This window comes from Microcaecilia unicolor, chromosome 4, assembly GCF_901765095.1.
Source record: "Microcaecilia unicolor chromosome 4, aMicUni1.1, whole genome shotgun sequence".
NCBI classification, from domain to species: Eukaryota; Metazoa; Chordata; class Amphibia; order Gymnophiona; family Siphonopidae; genus Microcaecilia; species Microcaecilia unicolor.
In genome coordinates, this window is record NC_044034.1 from 231,527,253 (window position 1) to 231,546,068 (window position 18,816).

Sequence of the window (18,816 nt, forward strand, 5' to 3'; positions counted from 1 at the left end):
TCTTAACCCTTTTTCAGCCACTTGGAAGCGGGGATTCCTGAAATTCAGAGGAGTGTATACATTAAAAAGCAGGTTTCCAAAATAGGACAGCTCTTACAGTAGATGAAGCAGAGACTGACATAGGATAGATATAAAATATCAAGGTATGCTCTGTCCCCTATATCTCAATTGGGCTAATATGGTCTGATTTTTATTTAGTTTATTCATACTTATATCCCACAATTATCCAAAATGAGTTTTGGTTTAATGTGGCTTACATTTAACAGTTAGAGATTACATTGATTCCATTACATTATGAGGTTGTATGATGCTGTGTTTTTACAGTGGTTGGCAAGATAGCTATTAGTGCTTATGGAATAATCATTGGGTTTCTTGAGAAGGTGTGTTTTGGGTATTTTCTTAAATGAAATGATGTGTTACAGTTAGAGGTTGTGTTGTGTATTGTTGTTCCAGAATGATTAGTGCATATTTTACTCATAGAATTTCCTGATGAGGTAGGTCTTTAGGTCTTTTCTGAATTGGAGGTAGTTTGTGATGCTTCTTATGACTGTGGGAATTGAGTTCCACCATTTTGATCCCAGGTAGCTAAATCCTGCTGTGTAGGTGGATTTGTATAGTATGTTTTTGCAGTTGGACAGGTAAAGTAGCAGGTAACCCTCTGGTTCCTGGGTTTTTCATTTCTTGGTGATAGTTTGATAATGTCTAGCATGTAGTCTGGTGACATACCAAATAGTATTTTGAAGATGATTGTACTAGTTTTGAAAAATAGTTTGGCCTTGATTGGGAGCCAGATTAGTATTATGGTAGTGGGGTTGCTCTTTCATATTTCAGCTTTTTAAATATTAATCTTACTGCTGTGTTTTGGACAGTTTGAAACAATCGTAATAGGTTTTCTTTGCAGCCTACGTGTGCTGCATTACAGTATTCTAGTTGGGACAGTATCAGGAATGACTGTCTGGGGAAATAGTCTCTGATTCTTCTCAGTTTCCATAGTGTTGTGAAACTTTTTGACTTGATTGCAGCAACTTGGTCTTCAAGGTCAGATGCTTGTTGAGTTTTTTATTTTTGCTTTGATTGTGTAAGATTGTTGATCTATTATGAGGTTTTGGTAAGTAGTGGGATTGTGCTGGCTGGATAGAACCAGGAGTTAGGTTTTGTCTCTATTCAGTTTAAGTTTGACATTTGTGGCTTGACCAATTTTCCATAAGTTCAAGTCCTATTTTGGCCTTATTCACTATCTCCGTGATGCTGTTGTTGAAAGGTAAGTAGATGGTGACATCGTCTTCATATATGAATGGATTTAAGCCCATGTTTTTCCTAGTTTCTGTTATGACTGGAGATGTGTCCTCACTTGGATTCCAGGGCTCTGTCCTTTCCTGGTTCTCTTCCTACCTCTCCCTCCGCACCTTTAGTGTTCACTCTGGTGGATCCTCTTCTACTTCTATCCCTCTGCCTGTCGGCGTACCTCAGGGTTCTGTTCTTGGTCCCCTCCTCTTTTCTATCTACACTTCTTCCCTTGGTTCATTAATCTCATCCCATGGCTTTTCCTACTATCTCTATGCTGATGACTCCCAAATCTACCTTTCTACCCCTGATATCTCACCTTGCATCCAAACCAAAGTTTCAGCGTGCTCGTCTGACATTGCTGCCTGGATGTCTCAACGCCACCTGAAATTAAATATGACCAAAACCGAGCTTCTCATTTTCCCCCCCAAACCCACCTCCCTGCTCCCCCCGTTTTCTATTTCTGTTGATGGCTCTCTCATTCTCCCTGTCTCCTCAGCTCGAAACCTTGGGGTCATCTTTGACTCTTCTCTCTCCTTCTCTGCTCATTTCCAGCAGACCGCCAAGACCTGTCGTTTCTTTCTTTACAACATCCCTAAAATCCGCCCCTTTCTTTCCGAGCACTCTACCAAAACCCTCGTCCACACCCTTGTCACCTCTCGTTTAGACTACTGCAATCTGCTTCTTGCTGGCCTCCCACTTAGTCACCTCTCCCCTCTCCAGTCGGTTCAAAACTCTGCTGCCCGTCTCATCTTCCGCCAGGGTCGCTTTACTCATACTACCCCTCTCCTCAAGACCCTTCACTGGCTCCCTATCCGTTTTTGCATCGTGTTCAAACTTCTTCTACTAACCTATAAATGTATTCACTCTGCTGCTCCCCAGTATCTCTCCACACTCGTCCTTCCCTACACCCCTTCCCGTGCACTCCGCTCCATGGATAAATCCTTCTTTTCTGTTCCCTTCTCCACTACTGCCAACTCCAGACTTCGCGCCTTCTGTCTCGCTGCACCCTACGCCTGGAATAAACTTCCTGAGCCCCTACGTCTTGCCCCATCCTTGGCCACCTTTAAATCTAGACTGAAAGCCCACCTCTTTAACATTGCTTTTGACTCGTAACCACTTGTAACCACTCGCCTCCACCTACCCTCCTCTCTTCCTTCCCGTTCACATTAATTGATTTGATTTGCTTACTTTATTTATTTTTCCATATCATCATGCTGATCAATCCATAGACTGGTGGGTTGTGTCCATCTACCAGCAGGTGGAGATAGAGAGCAATCCTTTTGCCTCCCTATATGTGGTCATGTGCTGCCGGAAACTCCCCAGTATGTTCTCTATCTCAGCAGGTGGTGGTCACACACAGCAGCAGCTCTGGCTAGGCCTCCAAGCCTAATTTTTAGGTTTGGTTGAGTGCCTGGGGTTGAGGGCTCTTCTTGAGCAAGTGCAAACCTGGTGGTGCCAGGTCCCTCCTTTTCTCTCCCCTCCCGCTGGCTCCGTTTAAAAAAAAAAATAAAAAATTTTGGACGTCCTTAAGGGCGTTTATTTCGACGTTTATTTAAACGTTTATTGCAGCTACTCTCTGGGACACCAGGTCGTTACAGCTCGGAGCGGAAAGCAGGTAATTTTACCTTTTTGTAGCGGGCAGGGGGTTCCCCGATTGATCTCCACGTGGCTGATGGCGTCGGAGGGCGAGGGCGCAAAGAATCGCTCCCCGGACCGTGTGTGCGCGTCTAGTGGGGATGCGGGGGTTTTAAAGTCTGATTCGCCCTTGTTGGGTGTCAGTTTGGAGGCCGGTCAGTGTCCCGGTTCTTCCTCCGGTGCGGCGGTTTTTCCCGCCATAAACGCCCATCCCCCGCTGCTCGCCTCCGCCATCTTGGCCGGCCACGCTGCTCGGACGGCTTCTTCTTGGGCCGCCCTTGAGGTGGGAGACGTTAATGCCATGGCCGCCCTTCATTTGGGCGACGGCAGAAAAGCGGCTAAAGTTAAGCGCCGTTCTTCCCGCGCGGCTCCTTCGCGGAGTGTCGCGCCGGACGCCATCTTGGATGCGCAGCATGTTTCTCTCCCGCTCTTGCGAGCGCCGGTTGAGGGTGCGTCTAGGGCTGTGGCCCAGGCTGCTGAAGTGCACAGTCTGGGGGGTTTCTCCCCCGAGTTTATTTTGCTGCTGCATCAGGCCTTCCTTATGCAAAACGCTGCCCCTGCTCCCTTGTCCGATAAAGGGATTGAGGCCCCCGGAAGTAAACGCCCTCGGGTGGATTTCCAGGCCTTAGAGGACTCTGTTTCCTCTGATGTAGATGAGGGCAGCGTATCTGAGTTCTCCCAATGGTCCTTTGGGGATTCCTTGGAGGAGACGGATTCCCGCTCAGATGGAGCGGATGACCCCTCTGCAGCGCGGATCTTTCGCTCAGAGGACTTGCCCAACCTGTTAATGCAGGCCATGAGCATTTTGAAGATTTCTTCTCCAGAGGACGTCTCTCCCTCAGCCCCTGTTGGCTCCGCCATTATGCTGGGGACGAAGCGCCCGCCTAGAACCTTCCACATGCATGATGCCATGCGCACCTTGATTTCGGCTCAATAGGATGTCCCGGAAGCGAGCCTCAAAGTGGCTAGGGCTATGTCCCGCCTCTATCCTTTGCCTGAAAGTGAACGGGAGACCTTTCTTTGGCCTACCGTGGATTCTTTAATCACTGCGGTGACTAAGAAAACGGTGTTGCCGGTGGAAGGTGGCACGGCCCTAAAGGACGCCCAAGACAGAAGATTGGAGGCGGCCTTAAGGTTGTCCTTCGAGGCGGCTGCTTTAAGTTTGCAGGCCTCAGTTTGTGGCTCCTATGTGGCCAGGGCGTGCCTGACGATTGTGCAGCGGGCTTCCCCCTCGGATCCTTCCTTGAGGGCTGACTGGCCGGCCCTGGAATCGGGCCTGGCTTATTTGGCAGACTTACTGTATGATGTCTTGAGAGCCTCGGCTAAAGGTATGGCTCAGACAGTCTCTGCGCGGCGGTGGCTTTGGCTGAAGCATTGGTCTGCTGACCACGCATCTAAGTCCCGCCTGGCTAAGTTGCCTTTTAAAGGCAAGCTGCTCTTTGGGGTCGAGCTGGACAAAATTGTGACCGATCTTGGCATGTCTAAGGGCAAGAGGTTACCAGAGGTCAGGGCTCGGGCCAGTGGTGCTCGCCCTGGTAACTCCAGAGGACGGTTTCAAGAAGCCCGTCGGTACCGCCCGGGCAAGTCGGGCTCCTCTGCCCCCTCTTCCTTCAAAAGGAACTTCTCCCCCAAGCAGCATTCCTTTCACAGAGACCGCCGTCCCGGAGGTGCGCCCTCCGGTCCTCCCCCAGGGTCTCGTACCCAATGACGGGGCCCTGGTCCATGGCCCAGTGCAGATTGGAGGACGCCTGTCCTCGTTTCTGGGCAAGTGGACCAGGGTAACTTCAGACGCTTGGGTTCTGGAAGTCATCAGAGACGGCTACAAGCTAGAGTTCTGCCGACCCTTAAGAGACGGGTTTGTATTCTCTCCCTGCAAGTCTCCGGTCAAAGCTGTGGCAGTGCAGCAGACCTTGGACAACCTGATATGCCTGGGTGCGGTCGTTCCGGTGCCAGAAAATCAGATTGGCAAGGGACGTTACTCCATTTACTTTGTGGTACCAAAGAAAGGAGGTTCTGTCCGGCCTATCCTCGACCTCAAAGGGGTCAATCGGGCCTTGAAAGTGCGGCACTTTCGCATGGAGACTCTCCACTCTGTTATAGCGGCAGTGAAGGCAGGGGAGTTCTTGGCTTCCTTGGACATCAAGGAAGCGTACCTGTATATTCCCATCTGGCCTCCTCATCAACGCTTTCTGCGTTTTGCGGTCCTGGGCCGACACTTCCAGTTCAGAGCCCTCCCTTTCGGGTTGGCTACTGCTCCGCGGACCTTCTCCAAAGTAATGGTGGTCATCGCGGCCTTCCTGCGAAAGGAAGGAGTACAAGTCCATCCTTATCTGGACGACTGGTTGATCCGAGCCCCCTCTTATGCAGAGTGCGGCAAAGCTGTGGACCGGGTGATTGCTCGTTTGAGCTCCCTGGGGTGGATCATCAACTGGGAGAAGAGCCAGCTGCGTCCGACTCAGTCCCTGGAGTATCTGGGAGTTCGATTCGACACCCAAGTGGGCAGAGTGTTCCTGCCGGACAATCGGATTGTCAAACTTCAGGCTCAGGTGGACCAGTTCCTAGTAGCCTCTCCTCTTCGGGCTTGGGACTATGTGCAGCTGTTGGGCTCTATGACGGCCACGATGGAAGTAGTGCCCTGGGCCAGGGCTCATATGAGACCACGACAACACTCTCTGCTGCAGCGCTGGACTCCGGTGTCGGAGGATTATGCTGTGCGCCTTCCCTTGGACCCAGCAGTGCGCAAGGCGCTGAGCTGGTGGCTGAAGACAGACAAGTTGTCTGCAGGGATGCCTCTTGTGACCCCGGAGTGGATTGTCGTCACGACGGACGCCTCTTTGACGGGCTGGGGAGCCCACTGCTTGGGAAGGACAGCGCAGGGGCTCTGGTCTCCTGCAGAGGCAAAGTGGTTTATCAACCTCCTGGAACTCAGAGCAATTCGGTTGGCGCTTTTGGAGTTCCTCCCGGTACTGGCGTTGAAGCCAGTACGGGTCCTGTCGGACAACGCCACGGCTGTGGCCTATGTCAACCGCCAGGGAGGTACCAAGAGCACCCCTCTAGCCAAGGAAGCCATGAATCTATGCCAGTGGGCGGAAGCGAACCTGGAACAGCTGTCAGCGGCCCACATTGCCGGAGTCATGAATGTCAAGTCGGACTTTCTCAGTCGCCATACCTTGGATCCCGGAGAGTGGCAGCTATCTGCTCAGGCGTTCTTGGACATCACGAAGCGCTGGGGCCAGCCGAGCCTAGATCTGATGGCGTCATCGGCCAATTGCCAAGTGCCGCGCTTTTTCAGCAGAGGACGGGACCCTCGATCCCTGGGAGTAGATGCTCTTCTTCAACAGTGGCCGACACAGGAGCTTCTCTATGTGTTCCCGCCCTGGCCCATGTTGGGCAGGGTGCTAGACCGGGTGGCAAAGCATCTGGGCCGGATAATCCTGGTGGGTCCGGACTGGCCCAGACGTCCCTGGTATGCGGACTTGATCAGGCTCTCAGTGGACGATCCTCTGCGGCTGCCAGTGGAGCAGGGCCTGTTGCATCAGGGTCCCGTGGTGATGGAGGATCCCTCCCCCTTTGGTCTTACGGCCTGGCTATTGAGCGGCAGTGTCTGAGAAAGAAGGGCTTCTCAGACAAGGTCATCGCCACTATGCTTAGAGCGAGGAAGCGCTCTACTTCTACTGCTTACGCCAGGGTTTGGCGTACCTTTGCATCGTGGTGTGAAGCAGGCTCACTTTCTCTTTTCACTGCTCCAATTTCTTCAGTGTTGGCATTCCTGCAAGAAGGTCTGGAGAAAGGCCTGTCGCTCAGTTCCCTTAAAGTCCAGGTAGCGGCTCTGGCTTGCTTCAGGGGCCGCCTGAAGGGTGCTTCCCTGGCTTCGCAGCCAGATGTGGTGCGCTTTCTCAAGGGAGTTAATCACCTGCGCCCTCCTCTGCACTCAGTGGTGCCTGCGTGGAATCTCAACCTGGTGCTAAGAGCCTTGCAGAAGCCGCCTTTTGAACCCTTGTCAAGGGCATCTCTGAAAGACCTGACGTTGAAAGCAGTCTTTTTGGTGGCTATCACTTCAGCCAGAAGAGTTTCCGAGCTCCAGGCACTCTCATGTCGAGAGCCCTTTCTGCAGTTCACTGAGGCAGGAGTGTCTATTCGCACAGTGCCTTCCTTCCTGCCCAAGATTGTTTCTCGCTTCCATGTGAATCAGCAGCTCTGTCTCCCTTCCTTTCGTAGGGAGGACTACCCAGAGGAATACTCTGCTCTCAAATATCTGGATGTGAGACGAGTCATCATCAGATACTTGGAAGTGACCAATGATTTCCGGAAGTCGGATCATCTGTTTGTCCTGTTTGCAGGTCCTCGTAAGGGTCTGCAGGCTGCTAAGCCTACAGTGGCAAGATGGGTCAAGGAAGCCATTGCAGCGGCTTATGTGGCCGCGGGGAAGGTGCCGCCTATCCAGCTGAAGGCTCACTCCACTAGAGCTCAGGCGGCCTCGATGGCAGAGGCCGGGTCCGTCTCCTTGGAAGAGATTTGCAAGGCGGCAACTTGGGCATCGGCCCATACCTTCTCCAGGCATTACCACTTGACTGTGGCTGCTCGGGCGGAGGCCCGGTTTGGAGCTTCAGTGTTGCGGTCAGGGATTTCTATGTCCCGCCCTGGGTGAGTACTGCTTCGGTACATCCCACCAGTCTATGGATTGATCAGCATGATGATATGGAAGGTAAAATTATGTATCATACCTGATAATTTTCTTTCCATTAATCATAGCTGATCAATCCATAGCCCCTCCCAGATATCTGTATTGTTTATATTCTGGTTGCATTTCAGGTTCAAGTTTAGTCTTCAGTTCCTGTTCAGGAGGATTTCGTGTTCAAGTTTTTCAATGGATTCTTCAAGAGTTGAGACGAATTTGTGTTACAGTGAGCTGCTGCATTCCTCTCCCCTCCGTTTTACGGGGCTGGATTGAGACTTAAATTCTGCCGGCGCTCCCTCCCGCTTCGTGCGGCAGTAGGGCAGCTTTGTACCCCTCTCGCTTCGGCGGTGTTAGGGTCAGTCAGCTCCTCCCGCGGTTGCGGTTGCAGGATAAGCCAGATCCCCCCGCATCGGCGGGTGTGGTGTCCCTCTCCCGCTCCGCGGGGATGAGCTGGACGGATTCCCCTCCCCCACTTGTGTGGGGATGAGCTGGGTTAATTCCCCTCCCCCGTTTCGGCGGTGGTGAGCTGGGCAGAGTGTCCCTTTGTGGGTGTAATTCTCTAAGTGCTGAGTCCTGCGGATGGAGCTTGGATATCGACATACTGAGGAGTTTCCGGCAGCACATGACCACATATAGGGAGGCAAAAGGATTGCTCTCTATCTCCACCTGCTGGTAGATGGACACAACCCACCAGTCTATGGATTGATCAGCTATGATTAATGGAAAGAAAATTATCAGGTATGATACATAATTTTACCTTTGTCTATTAGATTGTAAGCTTTTTGAGCAGGGACTGTCTTTCTTCTATGTTTGTGCAGCGCTGCGTATGCCTTGTAGCGCTATAGAAATGCTAAATAGTAGTAGTAGTAGTAGTAATGTGTGAGCCCTTGTGCCCCGACTGAGCACGGCAAAGATGGAGAGATGCCGTACTCGGTCAGGCAGCCAGACAACCCCTAGCTTCACCTGGGAAGCGACCACCGTTCACCAAGAGTTGAGCCCTCAGCTGCAGGTGGCCACCAGGACTTCTGGAACCGGCGGGGTTGTACAGCCGCTGACCAGGATGGCAGGAATACAGACACAGTCTAGCACCAGAACTCCGAATAGGCAAGAATAGTCAAAAAAACAGTCCAGGGTCAAGGCAGGCAGCAAACAAGTGAAATCCAAGAAGTAACCAAGGTCCGGTACACAGGAAATCAGGAACAGAAGATAGCCGGTGAACAGCACTCCGACAGCAACTCCTCAGAACAATTGAGGCCGAAGCAAAGAAGGCCTGGAGGCAGTGCTTTAAATAGTGAAGCAATCAGAGCAAACCAAACTCAGGTGCATCCAACATGGCAGCCCCCATAGGAGATCCTCCCACGACCAGATATGGAGTTCCTTCCTGTTCTCGTTTAGACAAGATGGCTGCCCCCTCCTGAGCTAGCCAAGATGGCTGCTGCTCTTGCTCCAAGCCGGATGACGGCTGCCAGGTTAGGAAACAGAAACCGACCCATCCCGGAGAAGTGTAGCAGAGCGTAACAGTTTCTTGCCTAGTGGAGCTTTTTTTCATGCTTCAGTAATAGTGATTGCCTACATGAGAGTTGGCCTAGACGTAAAGAAAGTCACCATAAGAATGTACTCAGCAGGGTCTGACCCCATGAAATAGTCTTTTTCTTCTAGACTTGTACTTAGTATAGTGTATCATCTTTATTGTGTAAATTCAAAGTTTCAATGGTTCCTGTACATTTACTTAAAGAACCTAGCCTAATGTGGTCTTGTATATTCAGATCATTAGAGGTTGAGAGAAAACAACACATAATTAAGCTCTGGAATTTATTGTCGAAGGATGTAGTAAAAGCAGGTTTGGACACATTCCTGGAAGAAAAGTCCATAAATATTATTAATGTAGACCTGGGGAAAGCCATTGCTTACCCCTATGGGTAAGTAGCTTGGAATCTTGATACTTTTGGGGATTCTGCCATGTACTTGTGACCTGGATTGGCCTTATTAAAAACAGGATATTGGGCAAAATAGAACTTTGGTCTGACCCAGTATGGCGATTCTTATATAAAAATAAAAGAAAAAAAATCACTTTTAAAATACAGAACCGAAAGCAGCAGTTAGTGCTTTCTTTAATTCTTTTTGGAGCATTTTTACTTATTTGAAAATTGTTGCTAAGGGAACTGAATAATTTGTACCCGTTGCTGACTTTCTTTCAAATGACACCTTTGCTTTATGTTGGTATTTTAGATGATGGAACAGTGGCTTCTCCTGATACTGGAGATATATCCCCTGAAGGTCCTCAGCCTTCCATGATCCTTTTACAGCAGTTGATGACTGCTGCAACTCAGCCATCTCCAGTGAAGGCTATATTTGATAAACAAGAACTTGAGGTAAAGAAGTTTAATCTGCACATTCTTATCAGGTCCCTAGTTTAATTAGTGTTTGCTACATTGTATAAGTAGAGTTTATGTGATCTTTATACTTCCTTAATATTCTAACTGCCTTTCAACTAATAACAAAACTTGTTTAAATATGAAACTGCTGCCATGGTGGTCATATTGCACCAAATTGTACTTAAATGTTAAAACGCAAGGTCTCTGGGTTTTTCCACGTCTAGACTAGTTTCTTTCAGTTGTGCCAACACAGCATGCTACTGAAGTTAAAAACATAATTTTCAGTTCTGCTTGAATCAGTGAAGCAGTTTTCCAAAAGAAAACTTTTTCTTCAGAATATTTTTTTTCAGAGGAGGAAGTGACAGCATTGCCCTGAAATTAAAAACAAATCATATGTTGAGAAAGAACCCAATACTGCCTGCAAGGATTCCTAAGTGGCTGGCAAACATGTTGATGTGGGAGAAGTCAGTGGACTAGAAAGAAAACTCATACTCAAGCTTTTGGAGATCAAGCACATGTTAGGGGAGTCAAGAAAGTGAGGTACTAAGGAAAGACCACAGAAGAGAGATGGCGCAATTGCGTTTTGATTGTGCATTTGCCCCAGCAGAGCAGAATGGTTGTACTCATTAAAAACACAAAATAAAAAAAAGGAGGAAAAAGAACTACAATTTTTTAATAGGATAGTAAAACCAATCATACTACAAGATAAAGTGGTACAGACTGAAGGGCAGGGAAACATCAACAATGTATAAAAAAGAAACTAACTTTCTGGAGACCCTAATCAAATGCCCTCGCCATAAGCTTCAAAAATAGCCAGGTTTTTAATTCACTTTTGAACTTTTTAAAAGAGAGACTGCCACAGAGAGGGAGGGGAAGCCCGTTCAGATAAAACTAGCAAGAAAAAAAGAAGAATTAGAAAATTTACAAAACCAATTAAGTCACTAGAGAATCAATTTCTAAAAAGTGAAGATCCTTCAGTTTATGCTGCATTACAAAAATCCAAGAATGAATTTAACTCTTTATTCTCTATGGAAGCCCTCATTCTCACAGAAAACAATACATCTAGCCATCTCTTGGTACAATATTTAAAATCCAATAGTAATAGATTGAGAATCCCACAAATAATTGACAATAATGGCATCTCCCCGATACTGCAACTGCACAACAAATTCAAGATTTTTATAAAAAAATATATATCCCTGAGATTAAATTCTCACCCTCTGACTTACAAAAGTTCACTAAAACTATATCCCCCCTACAATATCTCCCTCTCTCTTTGAACAACTAGATAAAGACATCTCTGAACAAAAAATCTAATTAGCAGCGAAAAATCTCCCCACTGGTAAAGCCCCAGGTAATGATGGCTTTAATATTGAGTTTTACCTAGTTTTTTCTGAACTCCTAGTTCCTAAACTACACCAATTTTATAATCTGATTCTGAAAGATCCCTCTTACAAGGGCTTATTCCTAGAATCTACTATTGTGGTTATCCCCAAATCTGACAAGGATAATAAAGTCGAAAACTATAGGCCAATCTCCTTAACCCATTAGTGCCCAGTGTTCCCATATAGGCACTTATTATGGGACATCTCTGGCACGGTTTAGCTGAGCTTACTCCATTCTTTCTCCATAGCCACTTTCTATTAAAGATCATCCTGAAGCATATCTCTTTGCAGGCAGCACAGCTCATTATTTTGAGTTCTACTAAGCAAAATACAGATTTAGCTTAGGCACCCTAATTAACTCTGCAGTTTTGCTGTAAAGCTTTAGCTTAAGCATCTAAAGTAACTACATTACTCCTGTGGCTTCCATACTCTACCACATACTGAGACATTTCTGTGACAGTCAACTTATTCAGCCAATTCCCTAAGCACTTGGAGAAACAGAGGGGAACTCCTCCTTCAGCCTCTTCTGAACAACTTGTTCATTTTTCCCCTTTCTTAGTTCCCTTAAGTAGTTTTCCTCGCCTTTGCTATGTCCACAGACTTTCTTTCCAAGCAGGCTCATAGTCAAACTCACAAGAAAACAGCAGCCCTGGTGTCACGAAATGCCTTGCCACCCGCCTGGGATTACCCCGTGGCCACTTAGAGGGTTTACCCCCAGCACAGCTCAGGTCTGCCTGTACCTGCCGCTTGTGCTCTACACTAGCATCTTTCTCCCATCAACTAGGTCACAACCACCTCTGGGCAAGTCTCCCACTCTACAATTATCCCCAGTGATTTCTAGGTTACTGGGGCCACACTTCCAGTGGTCCCACAGGCCCAGAAAGCACTCACAGATCCAACACAAACCACCAGGATTCTTTCTTTTTTCCTGTACCTATATCAAAAGAGAAAGATGGTTTGTGAGAACTTGCTCCTGTTTTGTGGAATGAATGCACCTAATATTGTTGTACAACTATTTAAAAGAGAGAGATTCAATAATGAGAACAGAGCTACCGTTATGCAGAAGTCCAGTCAGTCTAAATGTGCTAACATTTTCCGGTTCTGTTTATATATATATAGATATATATATATAGTTTGTTTTGTAAAGGTGGGGGGGGGGGGAGGGGGGGGGGTCCGCTTCATCCTCTTGGGTGGAGCCAGCAAGCCTGCGGGGCTCCCAGGACAGAATGCTGCTGATACTGGGACTCTGGGCCAAAGTATTTTATTATCAAGGCAATTTCATATCAAAAAATCATGATATATTCTTCAAAACAAAAGTTACAGCCCTCTTAATATAGTCTTCAAAAGGAAAAGGTACAGTCCTCATAAGATAATCTTCACAAGAAAAAAAAGGGTACAGTCCAGGTCCCAAAATCCCTCAGCCAACGCTCAGCTCCTCAAGACCTCAGGTCTTCTATTAGGGCATTAGCTTTCCCTTCCCCCTCCTTCAGAAGGGTTTAGTAAAAAGTTCAGCACACTTCCAATATAGCACAACAGTTCAGAACAAATCTTCATGGACAGTCTTTGCACATCAAACTAATACCACAAATCACCTGCCTTTTCACAGCACAGAGGGAACCCTGTAAGGAGCAGGGTTGGCAGTTTCTCCCACCTCTCAGCACCACACCCAGTATGGCCTCCTCCACTGCCTTCAAGTGCTGGGCAGGGCAACCTTTGAATTCTCCCACTCCATGGTAGCTGGCTTCTCTCCCTTAGGCAGCTCTAGTGGCAGTCTACTTCCTTCCTCCACATACTCCATGGAATCTCTCCATTCGTCTCCCCTCTCTCCTGGTGACTGAGAGCCTCCAGGAAATCTGCTCTCTCCTTCTCACATCTGGGGGGAATTATTTATATACTGATGGCGAAGCCAGGGAAACTGAGCATCATCCTTCCCTCTCCCTCTAGTAGGGAAGGGAGTAACAGGCTCACCCTACCTCGAGCCATTGTTCCCCCTGCTGGGACTGGGAATCCATTCCATTTTTTTAGGACTACTCTCTTCTCTCATTCTTGCAAGGACTTCTGGGACCCATAGTTTTGGACTCAGCTGCTTCACTGGGGAATCTCTGGTGCTTGCTTTGTCACACACCCCCTCCCTCAAGAAATTGCGACTCTCGGAAGCCCACAGCGGCTTTTCCGTAGAGTCTGCAATTCGTGATAGGGCATCAGCATTCCCATGGAGCCTCCCTGCCCGGTGCTGTACAGTAAACGAAAAGGCCTGTAGGGCTAGATACCACCTAGTAAGGCGGCTGTTGTGCCCCCACATCTGCTGCAGCCATTTTAGAGGGGCATGATCTGTAATAAGGGTAAGTGGACGGCCCTGCAAATAATACTTCAATTCTTCCACTGCCCACTTAACAGCTAAACACTCCTTCTCTATTACTGCATAGTGTTAATTTTCTACTTAAAAACAAGACCGGGTGTTCCTCCTGCCCAAACTCCTGGGATAAGACCGCCCCCAGCCCCATTTCGGAGGCATCCGACTGTAGGAGAAAGGGTTTACCAAAATCTACTCCTTTCAAAACGGGTTCCTTACATAAGATATTTTGAAGACTGTTAAAGTCCTGTTTCCCTTTCTCTCCCCATATTAAGGTATTGGGGTGGACCTTCTTGAGCATGACTGTCAAGGAGCTCGAAATCTCTGCAAATCTAGGGATAAATCGTCTATAATACCCTATGAGCCCTAGAAAGCTGCGCAATTGCTTTTTGTTGGCGGGTAGGGGGAAATCCTTGATACCCTGCACCTTATCGGTCAGGGGTTTGATGACCCCCCCCCCCCCCCCCCCCCACCCGGTACCCCAAGTATTTCACTTCCCTACTGGCAAATACACACTTTTTCGGATTTAAGGTCAGCCGCACTTTCCTCAGGGATTCTAACATCGCCTTCACCCGGGGCAAATGGGATCCCTAATCAGTGCTAAAAATCACTATCCACCTTATAATTGAAAGAGAAAAACGCCTAGATTTCAACCCAAATCGGGAGATAGACGTTTATCTCACAAAAACGAATAAATCGGTATAATGGAAAGCCGATTTTGGACGTTTTCAACTGCACTCCATTGCGGAAGCGTACAAAGTTGACGGGGGCGTGTCGGAGGCGTGGCGAAGATGGAACTGGGGTGTGGTTATCGGCCGAGGAGAGATGGGCGCCTTTCACCGATAATGTATGCGTTTGTAGCTAGAATTTAGGGCGCTTTTCCTGGACCCTGTTTTTTCACGAATAAGGCCCCAAAAAGTGCCCTAAATGACCAGATTACCACCAGAGGGAATCGGGGATGACCTCCCATGACTCCCCCAGTGGTCACTAACCCCCTCCCACCACAAAACATGATGTTTCACAACTTTTTATTTTCACCCTCAAATGTCATACCCACCTCCCTGGCAGCAGTATGTAGGTCCCTGGAGCAGTTGTTAGGGGGTGCAGTGGACTTCAGGCAGGTGGACCCAGGCCCATCCCCCCCCCCCCACCTGTTACAATTGTGCTGCTTAATGCTTAGTCGTCCAACCCCCCCAAACCCACTGTACCCACATGTAGGTGCCCCCCTTCACCCCTTAGGGCTATAGTAATGGTGTAGACTTGTGGGCAGTGGGTTTTGAGGGGGATTTGGGGGGCTCAACACACAAGGGAAGGGTGCTATGCACCTGGGAGCTCTTTTACCTTTTTTTTTTTGTTTTTGTAAAAGTGCCCCCTAGGGTGCCCGGTTGGTGTCCTGGCATGTGAGGGGGACCAGTGCACTACGAATCCTGGCCCCTCCCATGAACAAATGCCTTGGATTTATTCGTTTTTGAGCTGGGCGCTTTCATTTTCCATTATCACTGAAAAACAAAAACGCCCAGCTCACAAATTGTCGAATAAAACATGGACGTCTATTTTTTTCGAAAATATGGTTCGGTCCGCTCCTTCACGGACCCGTTCTCGGAGATAAACGCCCATGGAGATAGACGTTTTCGTTCAATTATGCCCCTCCACGTCATCCACGTAGGCGGCGGCATAATCCTGATGCTACCGCAGAATATGGTCCGCTGATCGTTGGCAGCATGCAGCTGCCCCATTCAAGCCAAAAGGCATCCTTTTGAATTGGAATAAACCCAAAGGTGTACTAAAGGCCATTTTCGGTTTTGCTTCTTCTGCCAAAGGAATTTGCCGGTACCCTTTAGTAAGATCAAGGGTGGTCAGATATTGGGCTCGCCCTAACTTATCCAGTAATTCGTCGATGCGGGGCATGGGGCATGCATCAAATCTAGAGATAGCATTAACCTTCCTAAACTCAATGCAGAATCTTTGGGATCTGTCTGATTGGGGCACAAGAACTACTGGGCTGGACCAGAGACTGTTAGATTCCTCTGTTACCCCTATATCCAACATCTCCTGTACCTGTCTAGTAATTTCCTGTCGCCTTGCCTCGGGCACCCTAGAGGGCCTCTGACGAACTATCCTCCCTGGCTCTGTATGAATGGAGTGTGTACATGAGTTTCCCCCGGAAGGGGATTAAGGACGTCCTGAAATTCCTCCAACAGGGTCTCTACAGCTCGCCTGTGCTGGAGATTTAGGGAAGACCCAATGACTGGTGCCCCCCTCTCCCAGAGGTCACTAAGCTGGGGTCCCAGGTCCTCTTCCAAAGCAGCCACCATTCCTTCCCGCTCTATCCACGGACGCAACACATTTATATGATACGTCTGGGTTTTCCCTTTCTAATTCTCATCCTGACTTCAGAAAGTATCTGGAGTTCTGTAAAGGAAATAACTGGGAAAGAGAAGTTTTTGATCTCTCTCTGCTCCTGTTCCCTCTCAGTTCTTATTAGGTATAAAGCAGAGCTCACTGGAGCTCTCTCTCTCTGTCTTTCTCTGTGCAGCAGAGCACAGAGCTCAGCTTGGGGTCTACTGCCCCCCCTTTCTTTGTCTGGGGCACTGCTCTCTGTCCTGGGGCATCTCTGCCCTCTCTCCCTGCAAGCAGAGCACACCGGGCTCTGCATGCACTACTTCTTTCTCTCCCTTCCTTAAACACACACAGATACAGGCATATACCAGCTACCTGTATTAAATGCTGTGAGCCAATGCATATATGCAAATATAATATACTTTATATATCCAAATCCGTGTGGATTGCGTAATCTTTGGGAACCCACTGCCTCTGTGAAGTGGACCCCGGGACCAACCCTAGACAATGATAGTTGACATCCTTTCTCATTCTTAACTCGATATGACCAGGGACCTACCTTCCCTTTCATCACAAAAGGACCCTTCCATTGGGAGGTGAACTTATGGGGGTCCGAGGGAATCATTACTAGGACTTTATCCCCTGTCTGAAAATTCCGGACCTTAGTACCCCAGTCGTAGTATCCCTTCTGTGTCTCCTGGCAGTTCCCTAGATTACCCTGTGCATAATCCGAGAGGCGGTGTAACCTAGCCTGCAACTCCTTTAAATATGTGCTTACAGTCCGGGGGTCATCTACATTTTCCACCCACTGCTCTTGTATAATATCAAGAATTCCCCGGTGCAAGCGCCCATACACTAATTTGAACGGGGACACCCCCAACGAAGCCTGAATGTTCTCCGTGCTGGCATATAGAGCAAACGGGAGTAACTGATCCCAATCCTGATATTGACGGTTCAATCCCCTCCTTAACATACCCTTGAGGGTTTTGTTAAACCGTTCCACCTTACCATTAGACTGAGGGTGGTAAGTGAGGTGGTAATGTTCTGAATGCCAAAGGCCTCCCAGAGCTGTTTTAACCGGTATGATTTAATATTAGAACCCTGATCCGTGAGGACCTCCCTTGGGAAGTCCACCTCACAGAATAGCTTCACTAACTCACCAGCGATCCCATTAGCTTTTGTATTACGTAGGGGTATGGCCCAGGGGAACCGCATAGCCATATCCATAATGACCAAAATATATAGGAATCCTCTCGGGGTTCTAATAAGGGGTCCAATGATGTCCATGGCCATGCTAGACATTATTATTATTTTGACTGATGAAAACCACTAGTCCCTGAAACATGCTCAAAGCAGAATAATCCATTTGTACAAAAGAGATGAGGTGAAGATGTGATTCCACGTCCCCCAATGAAAGGAGAGTTTAAATATACTTCCAGTCTTTAGAACACCAGGCTTCCCAAGGCAGATTACGAAAGTTAAGATGGAACCCATCAGTAAACAGGATATCCTAACTGAAGTTTGGCCATGTATTATTGTATTGTATAGAACAGTGTAAAAAAAACTAGCACAAAATATAGCCTTTATTAGTGCTATTTCCACCAGCTACAATAATTTTTGAAGCTGTTTAGTGATATTCAGTTTTGGTTTCATGATGTTTGTATCTACATATGAGAAGCTTTCAAATAAATTAAAAAGCTGTCAAATAAGTAAAAGAAAAATCTTTTGTTCTCCACCTTTTAATGCACTGCTATCTAACTGGAACAGCTTTTTGACTTTTTACAGATGGACCACACGTAGTCATTTTGCTATTGTTTTCAATAGTATTTGCTGTTTTGGGTGAACCAGTGTGGTGGCAATCTCCGCCTTCCAGCAGTCACCACCCACTGGCTTCAACCCATAGTGGGCTAGATAGCCTCATACTGTTTCTTGTCTCAATCTAACCTCCTTGGCTGCAGTGGGTGGTCCTTGGGCAGAAGAGATATATGGGCTGCCCCAAGTGTTGCCTGTGAGGTGGACAGTTCTTCAGGAAACCTGTTCTGTCCTCCTTCACAGGCACTGTTTTGGACAGCTCACATTTCCCTTGTGTCCAAGGACCCCGACTAGCGGCGAGCATAGGCATGGTCCTTGCTTAGCAGAGATCAGTGCATGGGAAAGAGGGGAGGACTTTTTGATGCAGCTGTTTGGATGCCTAACATTCCAGTGTCCAAGTCCAGCACCCTAACAACAGTGCCAAAATGGTGCTGCCCAGAAGTTCTGTTTCTTTTGTGAGGCCTTGTCCATAAAGAACATCTGTTTTAGTTTTTATTCAATCCTCTTTATAATGCTTGGTAGACTATTTTCTTTGCTTGTATTTAAAAATTAAATAACATTGATTGTAGTAATTTTTCTTGTAATGTTTGCCTTCAGGCTGCTGCATTAGCAGTGTGTCAGTATTTAGCAGTGGAGTCTACTCATCCTTCTACTCCATTGTTTGAGGACTGCTGTAGTTCAAGTGAGGCCATAACTCCCATCACAGTACAACATACTCGACCTTCCAAAGTGAATAAACACAGACAGACTCCATTTCCACCCTTGCCAGTTGTAGCGCAGCTTATGGAAATGGGATTTCTGAGGAAAAATATCGAATTTGCGTTAAAGTCACTTTCTGAGACTTCTGGAACTGCTTCAGGCTTGCCAGGTATTTAGATACTGAAACTGATAACTGCTTGGTCTGGTAACCAATTTTTTTTTTCAAATTGCTAACTGTATTGTAGGATCAAT

General features: G+C 47.7%; 1 protein-coding gene across 1 annotated transcript in view; it reads left to right on the forward strand.

The window, feature by feature from the left end:
• HERC2 (HECT and RLD domain containing E3 ubiquitin protein ligase 2) overlaps window positions 1-18,816 on the forward strand; it is a 921,269-nt gene that overhangs the window by 377,628 nt on the left and 524,825 nt on the right. Inside the window, 2 exon segments of the mRNA XM_030201308.1 lie at window positions 9,830-9,972; window positions 18,463-18,733. Coding sequence (XP_030057168.1) covers window positions 9,830-9,972; window positions 18,463-18,733 — 414 coding nt within the window.